Source organism: Perca flavescens, chromosome 10 (genome assembly GCF_004354835.1).
Source record: "Perca flavescens isolate YP-PL-M2 chromosome 10, PFLA_1.0, whole genome shotgun sequence".
Taxonomy (NCBI): Eukaryota; Metazoa; Chordata; class Actinopteri; order Perciformes; family Percidae; genus Perca; species Perca flavescens.
In genome coordinates this window covers 18,636,492-18,650,868 of record NC_041340.1, presented here as the reverse complement: position 1 = coordinate 18,650,868, position 14,377 = coordinate 18,636,492, and the positions used below count along the sequence as shown (strand labels likewise).

Genomic DNA, 14,377 nt, shown 5'->3' with positions numbered 1-14,377 from the left:
TATTTTCTTTGACGTCACAATAACCTTGTGATTAGGCCTTGTGATGTCTTGTGATAAGAGAACAACCCGAGGTGTTATAAGATTCAGGTGATAATATTGGTGATAGTTAAGTGATAGTTTAAATGTGACGGTAGGTATAGGTAAAACACATTCTGAGCCTGTTATATGCTTCATAGAGAAAGCTTACTTACTACACTGAATGGTCAAGTTATACAAGCATCTTAATCACAGATTGTTTTTAATGGTAAGAAAGAAACTATCTCTAGTCAGTCAGCCTATTTCCATCTCTTCAGCCCAGTTATGAGTAACAGGAGTCACTGTTTTTATTAACTTAACATAATCATCTTAGGTTTTCTGAATATCCATGAGAGCTGTCCATAATAAGCTTAACATATTCATGACTGCTGGCAGATTAAACTTATTATAGCTTTTTAGAGCCCGCCTTTGGTATTCAGAGAGGGCCAGAGGATCAAATGAGAAATATATATATATATAGCTAATGTTCCATCTATACAGCATTTATTTTGAGCATATAGATAAAAAACATTAGACACTTTTGCATCCATTTCTGAAGCCAGTCACCAAACTGACCTATTTTCCACAGTGTAACCCCAAGCCCCCAGTCTGGAGTGCTTGTGTTGACGTAAAACTTTCATATGTAGGTAATTAGGGTTTCCGTACATGAGTCACCACTGTTAGTCAGTAAAAAAATCTGAGCCCGATGTTCCATTGTGAATCCCCAAAAACCTTAATTCATAACATAAACACAGCAAGATGACAACCCTGTGTGTAAAGTGAAGTTTTTTTGATCTGTAAAGCATTTATTGACAAGGATTTTTTTGTTTCTGACCTTCTGGTTAAGCTATTATGTGTTTATTGGGAATGTTGTTAAATGTTCCATGAGACAGTCTAGTACTTTGCTGTCCAAGTACACTATGACTGCCCACACCCAGAATCATAATACAAGCTGTATAATGTAGCCACAGTACAATTAGTATGACTTAACAAGGAGATTTATATAGCTGTATTAGAATTACAGTGTAGTTCCAGGGGCCTGAAATATAGATAAACAATGTATTGTAACATGTAGGTTCCAGCATTTCTGGAGCTCGACCATAGGCCTACTAGAGTCTAAAAGTCAGGATATCTTGGCCTCTGCTCCTTCAATTTTGACAATTAAAAAACCCAATATTAAATATATTGCAATATTAAATCTCTTGGGAACCCCTTTAAGACAAAATGAACATGATCCCAGACCTAAAGGGTTGGGACTAAAGGCCACTATGCAGACAGTTATTCATAATTCTTCATCTTTTCTTTTACTTAATTTTCCTCTCTCTGCTTCTTCTTTTCCACACAGGCCGAAAAAATAGCTACAGATCATACATCGGCTGGCAGCTGAAGAAGGGACATAAGCCACAGGAAGGAGTTGAGTTTTCCCCACTTAAAGTGTGTAGGAAGTACCAATGATTTAAGCATTGAAGAGTTAACAGGCTTGTATAAAAGATGGTTCATGTTCTAAGATGATTAGTCAGTGGCACCAACATTACGAGAGTTGGATTATCTCCATGTCTGAGAATTTCCCCAAAGTGAAATCTGTAGCTGATTATTGATGACAACAGGTTGTCTGTTCTTTTATCAGTAGCATAACATAAATCAGCTGGTATTATATCTATAGAATACATAGTTTGTTTGATTAGAAGGAATTTGACCAGACAAGTAGCAGCTGGCTAACATCCATCCAGCATTACATCCCATTTGCCTGCAGAGAGAAACGTTTAAGGTCAGAATAGCTACTGGGTTGCATTTGTGATGGAAATACTCATCTTCACTGCAGTCAATGTTGGTTTTCACATAACCCTTTTTGTAGCTATGGTTACTGACTATACCTCTTCAGGTCTCTCTTTCTGTTAGAGTCATTGGTAATGCCAGGTGAGACAGTGGGTGAGGCCTGCGCTGTATAACAAGGGTTGAGTGCATTTCGGACTCAACTCTCTCTATTTTGTTGTGTTTTAATGAGTGTAAATGACATAGTAGGCTTGTGAGTTATGATATTAGAAAAGATGATGGGAAAGTCTCCATCACTTGAGCTGTAGAATAAGTCATGACTACTTTGAGAGGATATAGAGAAAGAAAACAAGCAGACTGAAGTAAAAAGACCAGCTTGTTTCAATTTTTAAGTAATGACATCACAGTCCAAACCTGCAGCTACTTGGAGATTTGCATAATCAAAAGATTTGGACTCATAACAAGCTCATTATTATAAATATCTTGTTTGAGCTGCTTTGCCTAATTTAAATGGGAATTGCGTCTGTGAATGCATGTGTGTCTAAGTCAAAGACAGATTGCCTAATATAGATTAAAGGTGTGCATGTGAAAGACCAAAACCAGTATAAGGGTCATGCTTATCCCCTCAACTGGATTGTGTTAATCTACTAATCGAGAGCCATTTACATAACTGCTTCAATGCAGCTGCAGTTAAGCAATTACTGTCCCCATCTCCTCATTTTCCCCACAATGTGGTATCTACCCTCATTCCCAGACTAAAACTTTAATCTCACTCCTGTCCCGAGTCTGTTTGTTTACCCCCTTTGTAAATCCTTGTCTGCTCTCCTTCCTTTATCGCCTGGGTCCCCCTCTTTTAATGTTTTCCTTTCTTTTTTCTCTTGCTCCTTATGGCAGGTTGCATTTTACATATAGGCCTATAAACAAAACAAGCTATACTCCCGAGCATCGTTACATACCCTTATGTTTGGGCACAATAAATAGGCCTATATTATTGTCAGAAATATTACACCCAAATCCCAGATTTAGTGGTTTGTTTTGCTGAATAAATAACTTGAGCTGCTTTTGCCTGTACTCTATGAGCAAATCATACTGCAGAGTTTTTTTTTTTCGATAGCTAAACAACAATGGGCACAACTGGAGTCACATGTGCAAAACTCTAACTACAGTCTGCACAGCAGCAGTTCATGTGGACCAAACTCTAGTTTGTTTCTCATTGCTTGAACACAGTTTTCAAAACTCTACACAATTATCCCATGACTTTAACCACAACGTGCACAACACTGTAGATTTACAGCACTTTGTTCAAATGCTAACACACTGCTGTCAAAACTGTTAACCACACATTCAAAACAGAATAGGTTTCAGTCTGGTGCCTATCAAACACTGCTGATTGGAATTTTAGCTGAAAGCCTAAGCAGGTGTCTTGTTTTAGACTAGTTAGTGAACATATATGGTATTTATATAGAGAAGCTCAGAAAGCCTTTTTTTGTATACAAACACCAAATAAGAATGAAACAATTATACACTGTACTGTTTGAGAGAAACAGGTAAAAGAGCAAATATACCAATATGTCCAGGTAAGATGTCTGAGGTTATGTACACAGCTATAAAAAAGTGGAAAATACTATATCTTTAGTAAAACTGCGTTCTTACCGTTTTTTCAGAAAATAATGGAGGTGAAAGCAATGGAAACACCACATTCATTTGTATTTAGAGATGATGCAGACATCCAATGTGATGAAGAAAACTTGCCAAATTATGCTGGAGAGAGGCAGGATTACAGTAGTCACACTATTCTTTGTTACTGTTGTAACACGTAATACGTTGTTACGTATGTACCTTTAGTTTTTCCATAAATTACTAGAGACAAAATACTATATTGAAGCCAACTGCTGATATTCATTCCTTCTTGTTTACCTTACGTAAAAATTGGTATATTATACAATCTATATCTTTTCCTTAAATAAACTATTGAGTAGTGTTAAGTCACTCAAATTGTTCAAACTGTAAAGATAAGAAAGTTTGTGACAGTGTGTGTTATCTCAGTGAGGACTGTGCATAATGTTTGGCTGCACTGAGCCTGTTTGGAGACGTGTGTTAAGAGTTGTGTTGCTTGGAATGAGTTTTGCAGGTGATGTGAATTGTTTAGCTCAGGTGACTGTTGGTAGTGCAGGCTGTGGTTTGAGTTTTGCACATGTGACTCCAATTGTGCCCACTGTCGTTTAGCAAAAGAACAAAACTGTAAACGTTCTCCTAAAGAAAACCAATTACAAAAAATATATAATATATTTATAATATTTTAAATTAGATTTTCGTTTATGTAATTTTAACGATTGTGAAATATTCAAGAAAAATAATAATGTATTCTTTTAATATTTGTAAATTAAAATATGTCGTATACTGCCATCTCTTGGTAGAAAACATCTATTACGTTGTTGCAGAAAACATAATTGATTTAAAACAAAGCAGACGTTAAAATGCCTCAATCTCAATTATATAAACATGTTTTAGAATTCAACCCATTTAAACGGGTGTTATATGTCCAATCAACTTTAAAAACTGTTCAAGGAATTACATCGTATTCAGCAAAACGTAAAATAAGGCATATCGACGGTTGATTGCTCTTGGCTGAGATCATTTATTTTAACTTCCTACCTTCACAGCCAATCAAATTTACTTAAAAAAAAAGTGTGTCCTCAGCTTTGTCGAATCACAAAACTCAGAAGACGAAGTGGGCGTGGACGCCAAGTGGAGCAGCTGACAGCAGACTTTCCTGTACGTTGTGTGTGTTTTGAGTTTGACCACATAGAGCCAGCGGACAGGCTGATTTTACAAAAGCGAAAGAGAAGAATGACTTGGGACACGGAATAGCAAAGAAACAGATATTTCTCGAGTCCATTTAACTTGGAGGATTTAAAATAAACTGGTGTGTTCGTGGGAAAGGTGAGCGGACAGTACTGACGTGTTAGCATATTAGCAACAAAACCACCGGTTATTTTAGCTACCTGCTACATCTGTCACTGTCAGCTATTTTGTCGGTTACATGATGACTGTGGCGCTGTATAAACACGTGCATTACATTAATAAAAAACGTGTATAAACTGTAGCTAAATTAGGATTTTTGCATGTCCACTCCGCAGGTTAAATCAGTTTAATTGGAGCCTATTTTTGCTGGCCAGGGGGTTCCCCTAAAATACAACAGGACACATCACGTTTCCAGTCAGGGCACTTCAAGGATGTCACCTTCTCAATATAGCGGCTCAGGGCTCACTTCAGATGTCTAAAATAGACTGCCGACCACATGCCAAAAGGTTTTACACAGCTTTACTAAACTAAACTCAAACACAACATGGATCTGTAGTAAGGATATTAACCGTTAAGTAAAAAGGAATTGGGCTGTAAAGTCAGCACAGGTCAATACTCGGCTATGTGGAGGCAGATAATTCTGCAGGCCAATTACTGTTCAAGCAAACACTTCTCCAGCCTAATGACTCATCTGCTGTCAGTAATCTGCTGGCACATAGTACTGTGTTAATGCTGAAGCTGTACGTTTATTATCTTTAAGTCATGTTTCCATCAGAAAGACCTTGTAGCTTGTATCTAATTATTGTAAACTCGAGTTTTAATAATCACTTGATAATTAAATAATTATATTGTATGCCATTTTTTTTTGCTTCACTTGTTGGCATTGGTGTATCAATACAATATCCTCACACAAAATGTAATACCTTTGATTTATCCATATTATTTCACTGACTGACTGAGTTTTTTGGTGAGGCCGTTCAGTGTTGAAATGAAAAGAGGAAAGGCTGTTTCACAACAGCTGTTACTTCACCACAGGTGTCAGTGCAGACACTGTCCCTCCCTTCTCCTTCATACCCTCTCCCCTTGAACATGTGCTTAAATCCTAGAGTTTTCTTTTTGACTGATTTTCTTGTCTGATGGGATTTTCAGCCATGGATCCGTCGCTGAACGGCAACCCAGCCACCCCAAAACCCAGCCCCTCATCTCCCACCATCCTGAGGCCAGGCCTTTCTTCTTCCAGCTCATCTTCTACCACGACCGCACCAACCTCCGAACGCCCTAAACCTAAACTCACCATGCCAAAACCTCTAACCACACCCTCACCTTCTCCCTCCATCGCCTCCCCTCGGACTTCTCCTGGTCTTTCCTCCCGTTCTTCCTCTCTGTCCACACCGCCTGCCTCCCCTCTCCGCCAGCCCATCAGGAGCCCCTCTCAGGTGGGCAGATCTCAGCTTAATGCAGCCTCTACGCAGACTCGCCCGACTGGATCTACAGCTGCTGGAGCTGCTGCCATGGCTCCACAGCCTCCCCCCACACCAGAACCAGGTGAGACTCAAACTCTGAGCTTTGACCTTTTACACTTTTTATTACAAAACCTTTTCTTCACTGTCTCACTCTCCTCCACCAATCAGTGCAGGCAACGTTCCCAGTTTACAGTGTGTACTGCAGTGTCTCCATGACAACCATAGACATTTATTTATCATGTAAAGCAGCCCCTCCCACTCTGCTGACTTAATGGAAAAACCCTGTCTCATCCCTGTCTTTTCAGACTATTTCAACTCCTAGTAGTTAGTATGAGATCTGTTCCATTTTAAATTGTTGCATGACTTTGCGGTGATGTCTAAATATGTAAATATGGAGTATTACTGGAACGTGAAATCTAACACCTCAGTCATTTAATTTGAACCACAGTTTGGACTCACACTCAGTCTTGTCTCTACAAAAATAAAATACACACCAGTCACCAGGTGTCCAGTTGTTTAGATAATCATAATGTAGCAAATGAAAGTAAAAACGGGAGACAAATTGTATCACTGTGTAAGTGTGTGCGTTACATCAGGGAAGCTAGCAGCTGCTGTTATTTTAGGGTTTCTGTTGAGGATCACTCATGCCACCGACTGGCACACAGATCGGGACTGTTTCCATATGCCGAGTATTTTAAAACCAAACAAGAGTGATTATACTTTAGTCACTTGAAGAAATTAAGTTAAAATATTTTTCTTAAACTTCAGGCTATAGGCATGACAAATAAATTATTTAGTTTAAGGTAAAGTGTTTTCACAGTCATATCGTTTATTTGTAGACACAACTTGAAATGGAAACAGCTTGGTCAACAGTTTCAGTAACTTGGACGCTCCGCTTTCGCTTCACTGTGTCGTAATTAGACAGCTGGGTCAGGAAGTCATGTTTGTGGGTGTGTGTTGTGGGCGCCCAAGCTTAGTTTGTCTGGTGTTATTTTATATGGTGTCTTCATGTTGTTGAAAGGTGCTGTACAAATACACTTGCCATGTCAAGAACAGCTGCAACTGGGACCAAAGACATCACTTTTTCATGTTCAGTTCAAATCTTTACATCCCACAAGAAGAAATAAATATTGAATTAACTGTCCCTTTGTGTTTACTAAATCAATAACGGCCACAAATGTTACACAATCAGGCATTTTGTTGATTTTTTGTTGTTGTAAATAATTCTGTTTCCTTCAAAAGAGCCAGAAGAGGTCAGTCTTGAGGATTGGGAGGAGAGAGCAAAGTCAGGAGATGCTAAAGCACAGATCAAGGTCAGTGTCGATGAACATATTGCCGATATAAATACTATTGACCTTAATGACCATATGGTGGGCACAGAACAGATCATCCAACTAATGACATGTCATTTTAGAGGGACATTTGATGGGAAAGACAGATCATTAGTCACAAAGTCACAGAAATGCTTGCCTCGCAAGTCTAAGTGTGTGTGTGTGTGTGTGTGTGTGTGTGTGTGTGTGTGTGTGTGTGTGTGTGTGTGTGTGTGTGTGTGTGTGTGTGTGTGTGTGTGTGTGTGTGTGTGTGTGTGTGTGTGTGTGTGTGTCCGTCCAGATGGGTCTTTACTTTCTGGCGCTGGCAGAAGAAAGAGATGAGGAGTTGAACAACTGTACAGCGGTCACTTGGCTAGTCCAGGCTGCTAAACAAGGCCGCAAGGACGCCGTCAAACAGCTGCAGCAGTGCTTAGCCTCCAGAAAAGGTACCAACATCTCCCACTGCTACCCTCAATCTATTAGCCTGACAAGCCAGACCCACATCCAGATGTAGGGTCTGGGATCTCACCTTTGACGGAGCTCGATCGGAGGGGCGGGATAAACGGTTGTCTTTCAAATTCCCTCTGCACGTAATAGGATGGCGCTACAACCAGGCAGAGCAACGAAGAAGGTAGCGAAGCTAGTTGATAGATTAAACTTTTGCCGTATCCGGTCGGCAAAACTCAGAACACATCTTCCTTTTTTAAGAATGATTTCTGTGTCGTTCTTTGTTCTTTTATCAAAGAAAAGCTTAACTCCAAGTCTTCCAGAAGACCGCTGTTCCCAGCAGCAGCAGCCATAAGCCCCGCCCACCGACTCTATACACAATGTGATTGGCCTGACCAAAATTTGGTTTTTGCAGCTTGAAAGTCAACGGAGAGTGCCTAGACCCCCCCTGGCTGCCAAATAAATTTGCTGCCACTAGGGGGAGTCTAGATTTCTAGGCTATCAATCTATGGCTATTAGCAAAAATATTGTAGTATCATTGGTTTGGTGTTATGAATTGGTTAGACTACCCTTTAACTGATGCTGAGAATAGTTGTCCATCATCACGTGTTCTTTCTTTCAGGCATCACTCTGGAGAACTTTGAGGAGGTGAAGAAGTTGTGTACGGAGACACGCTTTGAGAGAGGAGTCAGGAAAGCAGCTCTGCTAATGTACTGGAAGTTGAACCCAGAGAGGAAGAAGTCGGTGGCTGTATCTGAGATGCTCGAGAACGTTGAACACGTCCATGCAGAGCCGGGTACGGGAGGAGATGTATTGAAATTTAACACTGCTTTTGTACAGTTTTGTTGCTTATTAAAACAATTGTGTAGTAATAATAGTATACTCAACAAGGTCCAGATTGTTTTAAAGAGGTAAAAAATACAGACTAGATGTATGTTAAGGAGATTTGTTTTACCCTCCATTTACAGGCAAACCAGTGTCCCCAGGCCCACTAAACAGCTCTGCCAAGAAACAGAGGAGAGTCCTGGAGAATATGGTCACCAGTGGAGGTGGGTGTGGTTTAAAAAGAAAAAAAAAAAACACTCCAATTTGTAAAAAGTGTTTGATAATACAATTTTTACTTTGTAGCTTATTCCTCTTGCCTAAGGGGGGAGTAAATACATTATTTCAATCAGTCATCCCCTGCACACTTATGACACAAGGAAAAAACACCTAATCACTGGCAAAAAACGACGGTTAAAGTGTACAAGCTTGAGTATAGTTTGTAAGGGACCGCAGATTTGGAATGAGCTTGAGGAAAACTTGAAAGTGTCGTATTCTGTCTCCATCTTCAAGAAAATTCTCAAGGAAAAATTGCTAATAACATATGATTGTTGATTATTCTTTAAATGCTATAGTTTGTGCTGGGACTGTCTGTAGTATTTGTCTATGTTAGTCTAAGTATGTCTAAGTCTGGTCTAAGGATCTGTATTTTGTATTGGCAATTTTGTGTCTATGGTAAATTGAGTTTTGGTTTGTATATTATATGTTTGTTATCGGGCCCCCTCCAAAAAGCTTTAAGTAGGGGACTGTTTGTTATTTATTTAAGGGGCCACCGGAGGAGTTTTGGGACCTTTAGCCAAAATAGACATGACCTTCCCCTCACCAGTAAAAAAAAATTTCTCTGACTCTCCAAAACGATTTGGCCGCCAACAACTTATGATACCTACTGTACTGGTTTGCGCTTGGCAAATATATACAGATTCCCATTGTTTTATTACAGCCATGACATACGTGACTAAACCTCTGCATTCTCATCTGACACATCTCACTCCTCTGTTATGGTGTGGTGGCCATTTCAGGAGATTTACTCACCAACGTTGTTGTGGAAACACAATAAGCATGGACACTAAATGCACACTTCCTGCATTACTGCATTACTTCAAATACTAAGTTACTCCTCCTAGTAAACTAGTATTCACATGAAATAAAACAATAAAATATTGAGACCATTCAGCAAGGCACTCTGGGTAACATTCAACACACAAACTGGTTGCTATGGACTCGTCACTAGGCTTCCTCCACTTCGCCGTTTAAACAAAGTGGAATAAACGTATAAAAGTCAAAATCTACACAAAACCCGCAATCAGTTAATAAGCTGACATCAAATGTCAGATAGTGTAACAGTCATTTTCGGTTTTTGCGTCCTGCTGCTTCCATCATCAGCCAGGAAATACTTTTTTTTACTAAAGCAGTATATGAAATCAGATGTATTACCTACCACCATTTAGTTGTTTTGTGTTATTTAAGATAAGATATTTATAAAATATCTGATCACGCCAGACTTAATTATTCCACTCATTTTTTAAACAATGCAATTTTCCGTTTTAGCCACCAGGGGGACAGCTCCCCCTGCCCCCAGCAAACTCATGGGTCAGACCCATCTGGTAGCGGGGGCTGAGACTAAGAGCTACATGGAAAAATATGCACCAAACAAGCCACTTTGAAATGTAGCTGTTTCATGAATACAAAAGTTGGGTGACCCCCCCTGGACTGAAAAATGTTGGATGACCCTCCCCTCAAAAGATAAAAAGACATGACCCTCCCCTATTTTCCTCCAGTGGTCCATTCCATAAATACCGAACGGTCCCTAGCTTATTTGCGGTTCCCCCATTTCATGCGGCTTATATATGATCATTGTACCTTATGAAATTGTGTTTAATGATACATTGATGACGTGTGAAATAAACGTAAACATGGTAAACCTATTTGTGTATTCAAGTTTTAAGAGATGAAATCACAGCTACAATAGAAAAAAAATAAAAATAAAAAATCTTTGTCTTTGTAGCCGGATGCCACGTGGGTCTTGACGACTTTGTTGAGATGACTAAGAAGTACGCTCAGGGTGTTGCACCTTCAGTCATGAATGCAGCAGGAGGTGATGATGACGACGACGATGATGTAGTAGTGAAGAATCCAGATGAATTGCCCTTACACCAAAAGGTAGGAAGCTCTCAGAATGTGTAAGGATGTGACTGCTGTCCATTAGGCTCCATGCTCTCTGTGTGGGTTTGTTTGAGGTCCCCCTCCACTCAAAAATGTCAAAAAGACAAGCATCAAATTCTCACATTGCAACTAGTGAACGTTTGGCATTTTGTTTGACATTTGACAATCAGCAAACTGGTTTCTGATTAATTTTTGTTTCAGCTCTCTAAATAACTAAAGTCCTTCATTCTTGTTGTTCCCCCAGATGCTGAAGTTCCCTCTGTTCGCTCTGCTGGAGATCAAGGAGCACCTCATTGACTGGGCGTCACGGGCCGGCATGCAGTGGCTCAGCACCCTGATCCCCACGCACCACGTCAACGCACTTATCTTCTTCTTCATCATCTCCAACCTCACAGTCGAGTTCTTCATCTTCCTCATCCCTCTGCTGGTCTTCTACCTCTCATTCTTCTCCATGGTCATCTGCACACTGCGGGTGTTTCAGGTTAGCGATGGCTCCTGTTGAAGATGTACACTTTGTATAGAGCTCAGTTTTATTGTTTCCTTATTGAATCTTTGTAAATGGAAGCTTTTTTATTTAAAGCAGATTACTTCCTTTAGGTTCGTGTACTAGAGTACAGATTTGAGGAGGTAAAAGTAAACATTAATTTGCATATTTTTCTACAGAATTCAAAAGCATGGGAAAACTTCCGGGCCCTGACAGACCTGCTGTCTCACTTTGAACCTGGTCTTGATCTGGAGCAGGCTGAGACCAACTTTGGATGGACACACTTGGAGCCTTATCTGTAAGAACATCTATTCACATGAAGCCATGTTCTTTCCATATTTCCATTACTTTCCTTTTTTTACTTTAGTTTACTCTGTTTTGATAAAATTTCCATTTAGGATTAAGACTTGACATGGTCTTGTTGATACAATCATGCAGTTTCTGCTTCAGTTTAGGCTCATTTGTTTTAAAGAAGAGAACTGTAAAACAGAAGTAGAAAAGATGTAAATTAAAATTAATGAAAGCAAGATGATAAATACAAATATTATGCAAAATAAAAAAAAATAAAAAAAAATGCTTCTGCAGCAAAATGAATAGATCCCGTATCTTTGTGTTCCAGGTACTTCCTGCTCTCGGTGGTCTTTGTGGTTTTCTCTTTCCCTGTTGCTGATAAATCCTGGATCCCCTGCTCAGAGTTGGCTGCGGTCGCTCTCTTCTTCACCGTCACCGCCTTCCTCAGCCTTCAAGCCTCTGCTCAGCTGTTTGCTCGTAGAGCCCTCCTCACAGAGGTCCTCTCCGGAGCGTGCTCCCTCACCCACCTCCTGCCAGACTCCCTCCCCTGGTTCCTCAGGGTTTTTGGGATGACGTTCATCACGGTGCCTTTAGGGGACATGGTGGCATTGAACCTTGGGGTGCCATGTCTGCTATATGGACACCTTTTCTATCTGCTCTTTCGTATGGCCCAGCTGAGAGGCTACAAGGGCAGCTACCTGTGCCTGGTGCCCTACCTGGTTTGCTTCACCTGGTGTGAGCTCAGCTTGGTGTTCCTTAATAACGCTACTGCAATAGGACTCATCCGCACATGCGTTGGCTACTTCCTCTTCCTGTTTGCCCTTCCTATACTCTCACTGGGAATGGCTGCGATGCTCATCATCCAGTTACTGCAGTGGTTTCTCGCCCTGGAGGTGACCAAGATGGTGGTCACCTTGACCATTTGCTTCGTGCCAGTAGTGTTGAGGCTTTGGACTCGCTTCAGCCTCAACCCGATCGGGGTTTTTCGGTCTTTGTCACGGAGCAGCATCGTGAAGCTCATCCTAGTTTGGCTCAGTGCGGTGGTGCTTTTCTGCTGGATGTACGTCTACCGGTCTGAAGGCATGAAGGTTTATAACTCCACCCTGACGTGGCCCGAGTACAGCAGCCTCTGCGGCCCTCTGGCCTGGAAAGAGGCCAACATGGCCCAAACTCAGATTCTCTGCTCTCATCTTGAGGGACATCGTGTCACCTGGACTGGACGCTTCAAATACGTCCGTGTGACCGAAATTGAGAATGGGCCACAGTCGGTTGTCAACCTGCTGCCTGTATTTATGGGGAACTGGATGCGGTGCCTGTATGGTGAGCCGTATCCTTTGTGTGAGGAGGTGAAAAACGTCACGGCTGAGCCCCAGCCTCTGCCTGCCCCGGCTCCTCCTCCAGAAGATCCCCTCTGTAAACTTAAAAAACTGGCCAAGCACGAATGTCACATCAAACGATTTGATCGATACAAATTCGAAGTCACAATGGGTATGCCGCTGGAGAGGAAGACCAAGAACGGGACAATCATAGAGGACGAAGATGCGACTAAAGACATAGTTCTGCGGGCTAGTAATGAGTTCAAGTCTATGCTTTTATACTTAAAAACAGGGAGCCTGGTGGAGTTCAGCACCATACTGGAGGGTCATTTAGGCTCCAAATGGCCCGTGTTTGAACTGAAAGCCATTCACTGCATGTCTTGCGGCGATGCCCGATTGCCCAGCAGCAGGCAGTTCAAGATTGAACACGACTGGAGGCGCACGGCTCAGAGCGCCCTGCAGTTTGGTTTTGACTTCTTCTTCAACCCCTTCCTGACCGCTCAGCTAGAGCAACACTCAGAGACTGAAGTAGAGACTGTGACACATGAGGGGGGGTAGAGATCTGGCAAACACACCTCTGGGAGAAATTCTTCTTAACACTGTAAGAGGGTGGACACATACTCCGACATGAGTGGTATTAGTCCTCTTTTAAATCTGGACTTGTGCGAGTGTTTGTTTGCGTTCTCATAGCTTTTGAGCCAAAATGTGAGAACACAATATAACAAAATGAAATATACAAATGGGGAGAAACACAAACTAATGTTTTTAGAATAAGTAATTTACTGCCTAACACTAAAGTAAGAAAAACACGATCTAAACCTCCTTAGCTGTGGTCTGTTGTGCATTTCATCTGATTTAAGCTGCACTTGATCTCAGCAGTCTGTTAATAACGATGAAATCATTGTTCAAACACTACGTCTGCTGAACCCATTTTTATGAACATTTATCAAATATTTGTAGCCATAATCATCAGTATTTACATTTTACAGTTTCCTTGTTGAACTGTACTTATTCTTGTGTCTGTTGCCTACAAGTTATAGAAGAAAAAAAGTTTGTAATGCTGATAATTTGTGGAGTTTCTTTTGCGGTCAAGCTTTAATCATTTAACAGTAGACAGTACATGTGCTGTATGTCGTATTGGGAGATTTACAAGTGCCTTATAAAAACGGTCTTATTAAAAAAAATGTAAGATTATAGACTAAATCATGTCTTTAATCCTTAACCTTTAAAAAGATCGGCTGCATCTGCGCTTGTGTTTATTACAGAGCAGTTATCCAAGTTTCTCTCCCTTCTCTATTCTCTCATATTTTCCTCTGCTGTGCAGAGATGTAATATATTGAACATTTGCAGTGCCTGAGTGATGTGTTTGAAGTCAGGATGTCACTACTGTTTTCTATACTGTGACCCATAAATATAATTAAAAACATCAGCTTGTTGCCGTTTTTCAATATTAACTGCATTATATTCATTTTTAATACACCATTCTAA

The 14,377-nt window shown here is 40.7% G+C and overlaps 1 protein-coding gene across 2 annotated transcripts; it reads left to right on the top strand.

Moving 5' to 3' along the window:
• Positions 1-4,528: 4,528 nt before the first annotated feature.
• On the top strand, positions 4,529-14,065 carry wfs1b (Wolfram syndrome 1b (wolframin)). 2 transcript variants are annotated; one of them, XM_028589149.1, is made up of 10 exons: positions 4,529-4,563; positions 5,743-6,138; positions 7,299-7,369; positions 7,668-7,812; positions 8,436-8,609; positions 8,782-8,862; positions 10,641-10,795; positions 11,043-11,279; positions 11,462-11,580; positions 11,902-14,065. In XM_028589149.1, exons 2-10 carry the CDS (start codon positions 5,745-5,747, stop codon positions 13,445-13,447), a joined length of 2,922 nt encoding a protein of 973 aa, XP_028444950.1. In that variant the 5' UTR covers positions 4,529-4,563; positions 5,743-5,744; the 3' UTR covers positions 13,448-14,065. The 2 variants fall into 2 exon arrangements, with proteins under 2 accessions (XP_028444950.1, XP_028444949.1); XM_028589148.1 differs by having other exon boundaries at positions 4,532-4,731.
• The last annotated feature ends 312 nt before the right edge of the window (positions 14,066-14,377 follow it).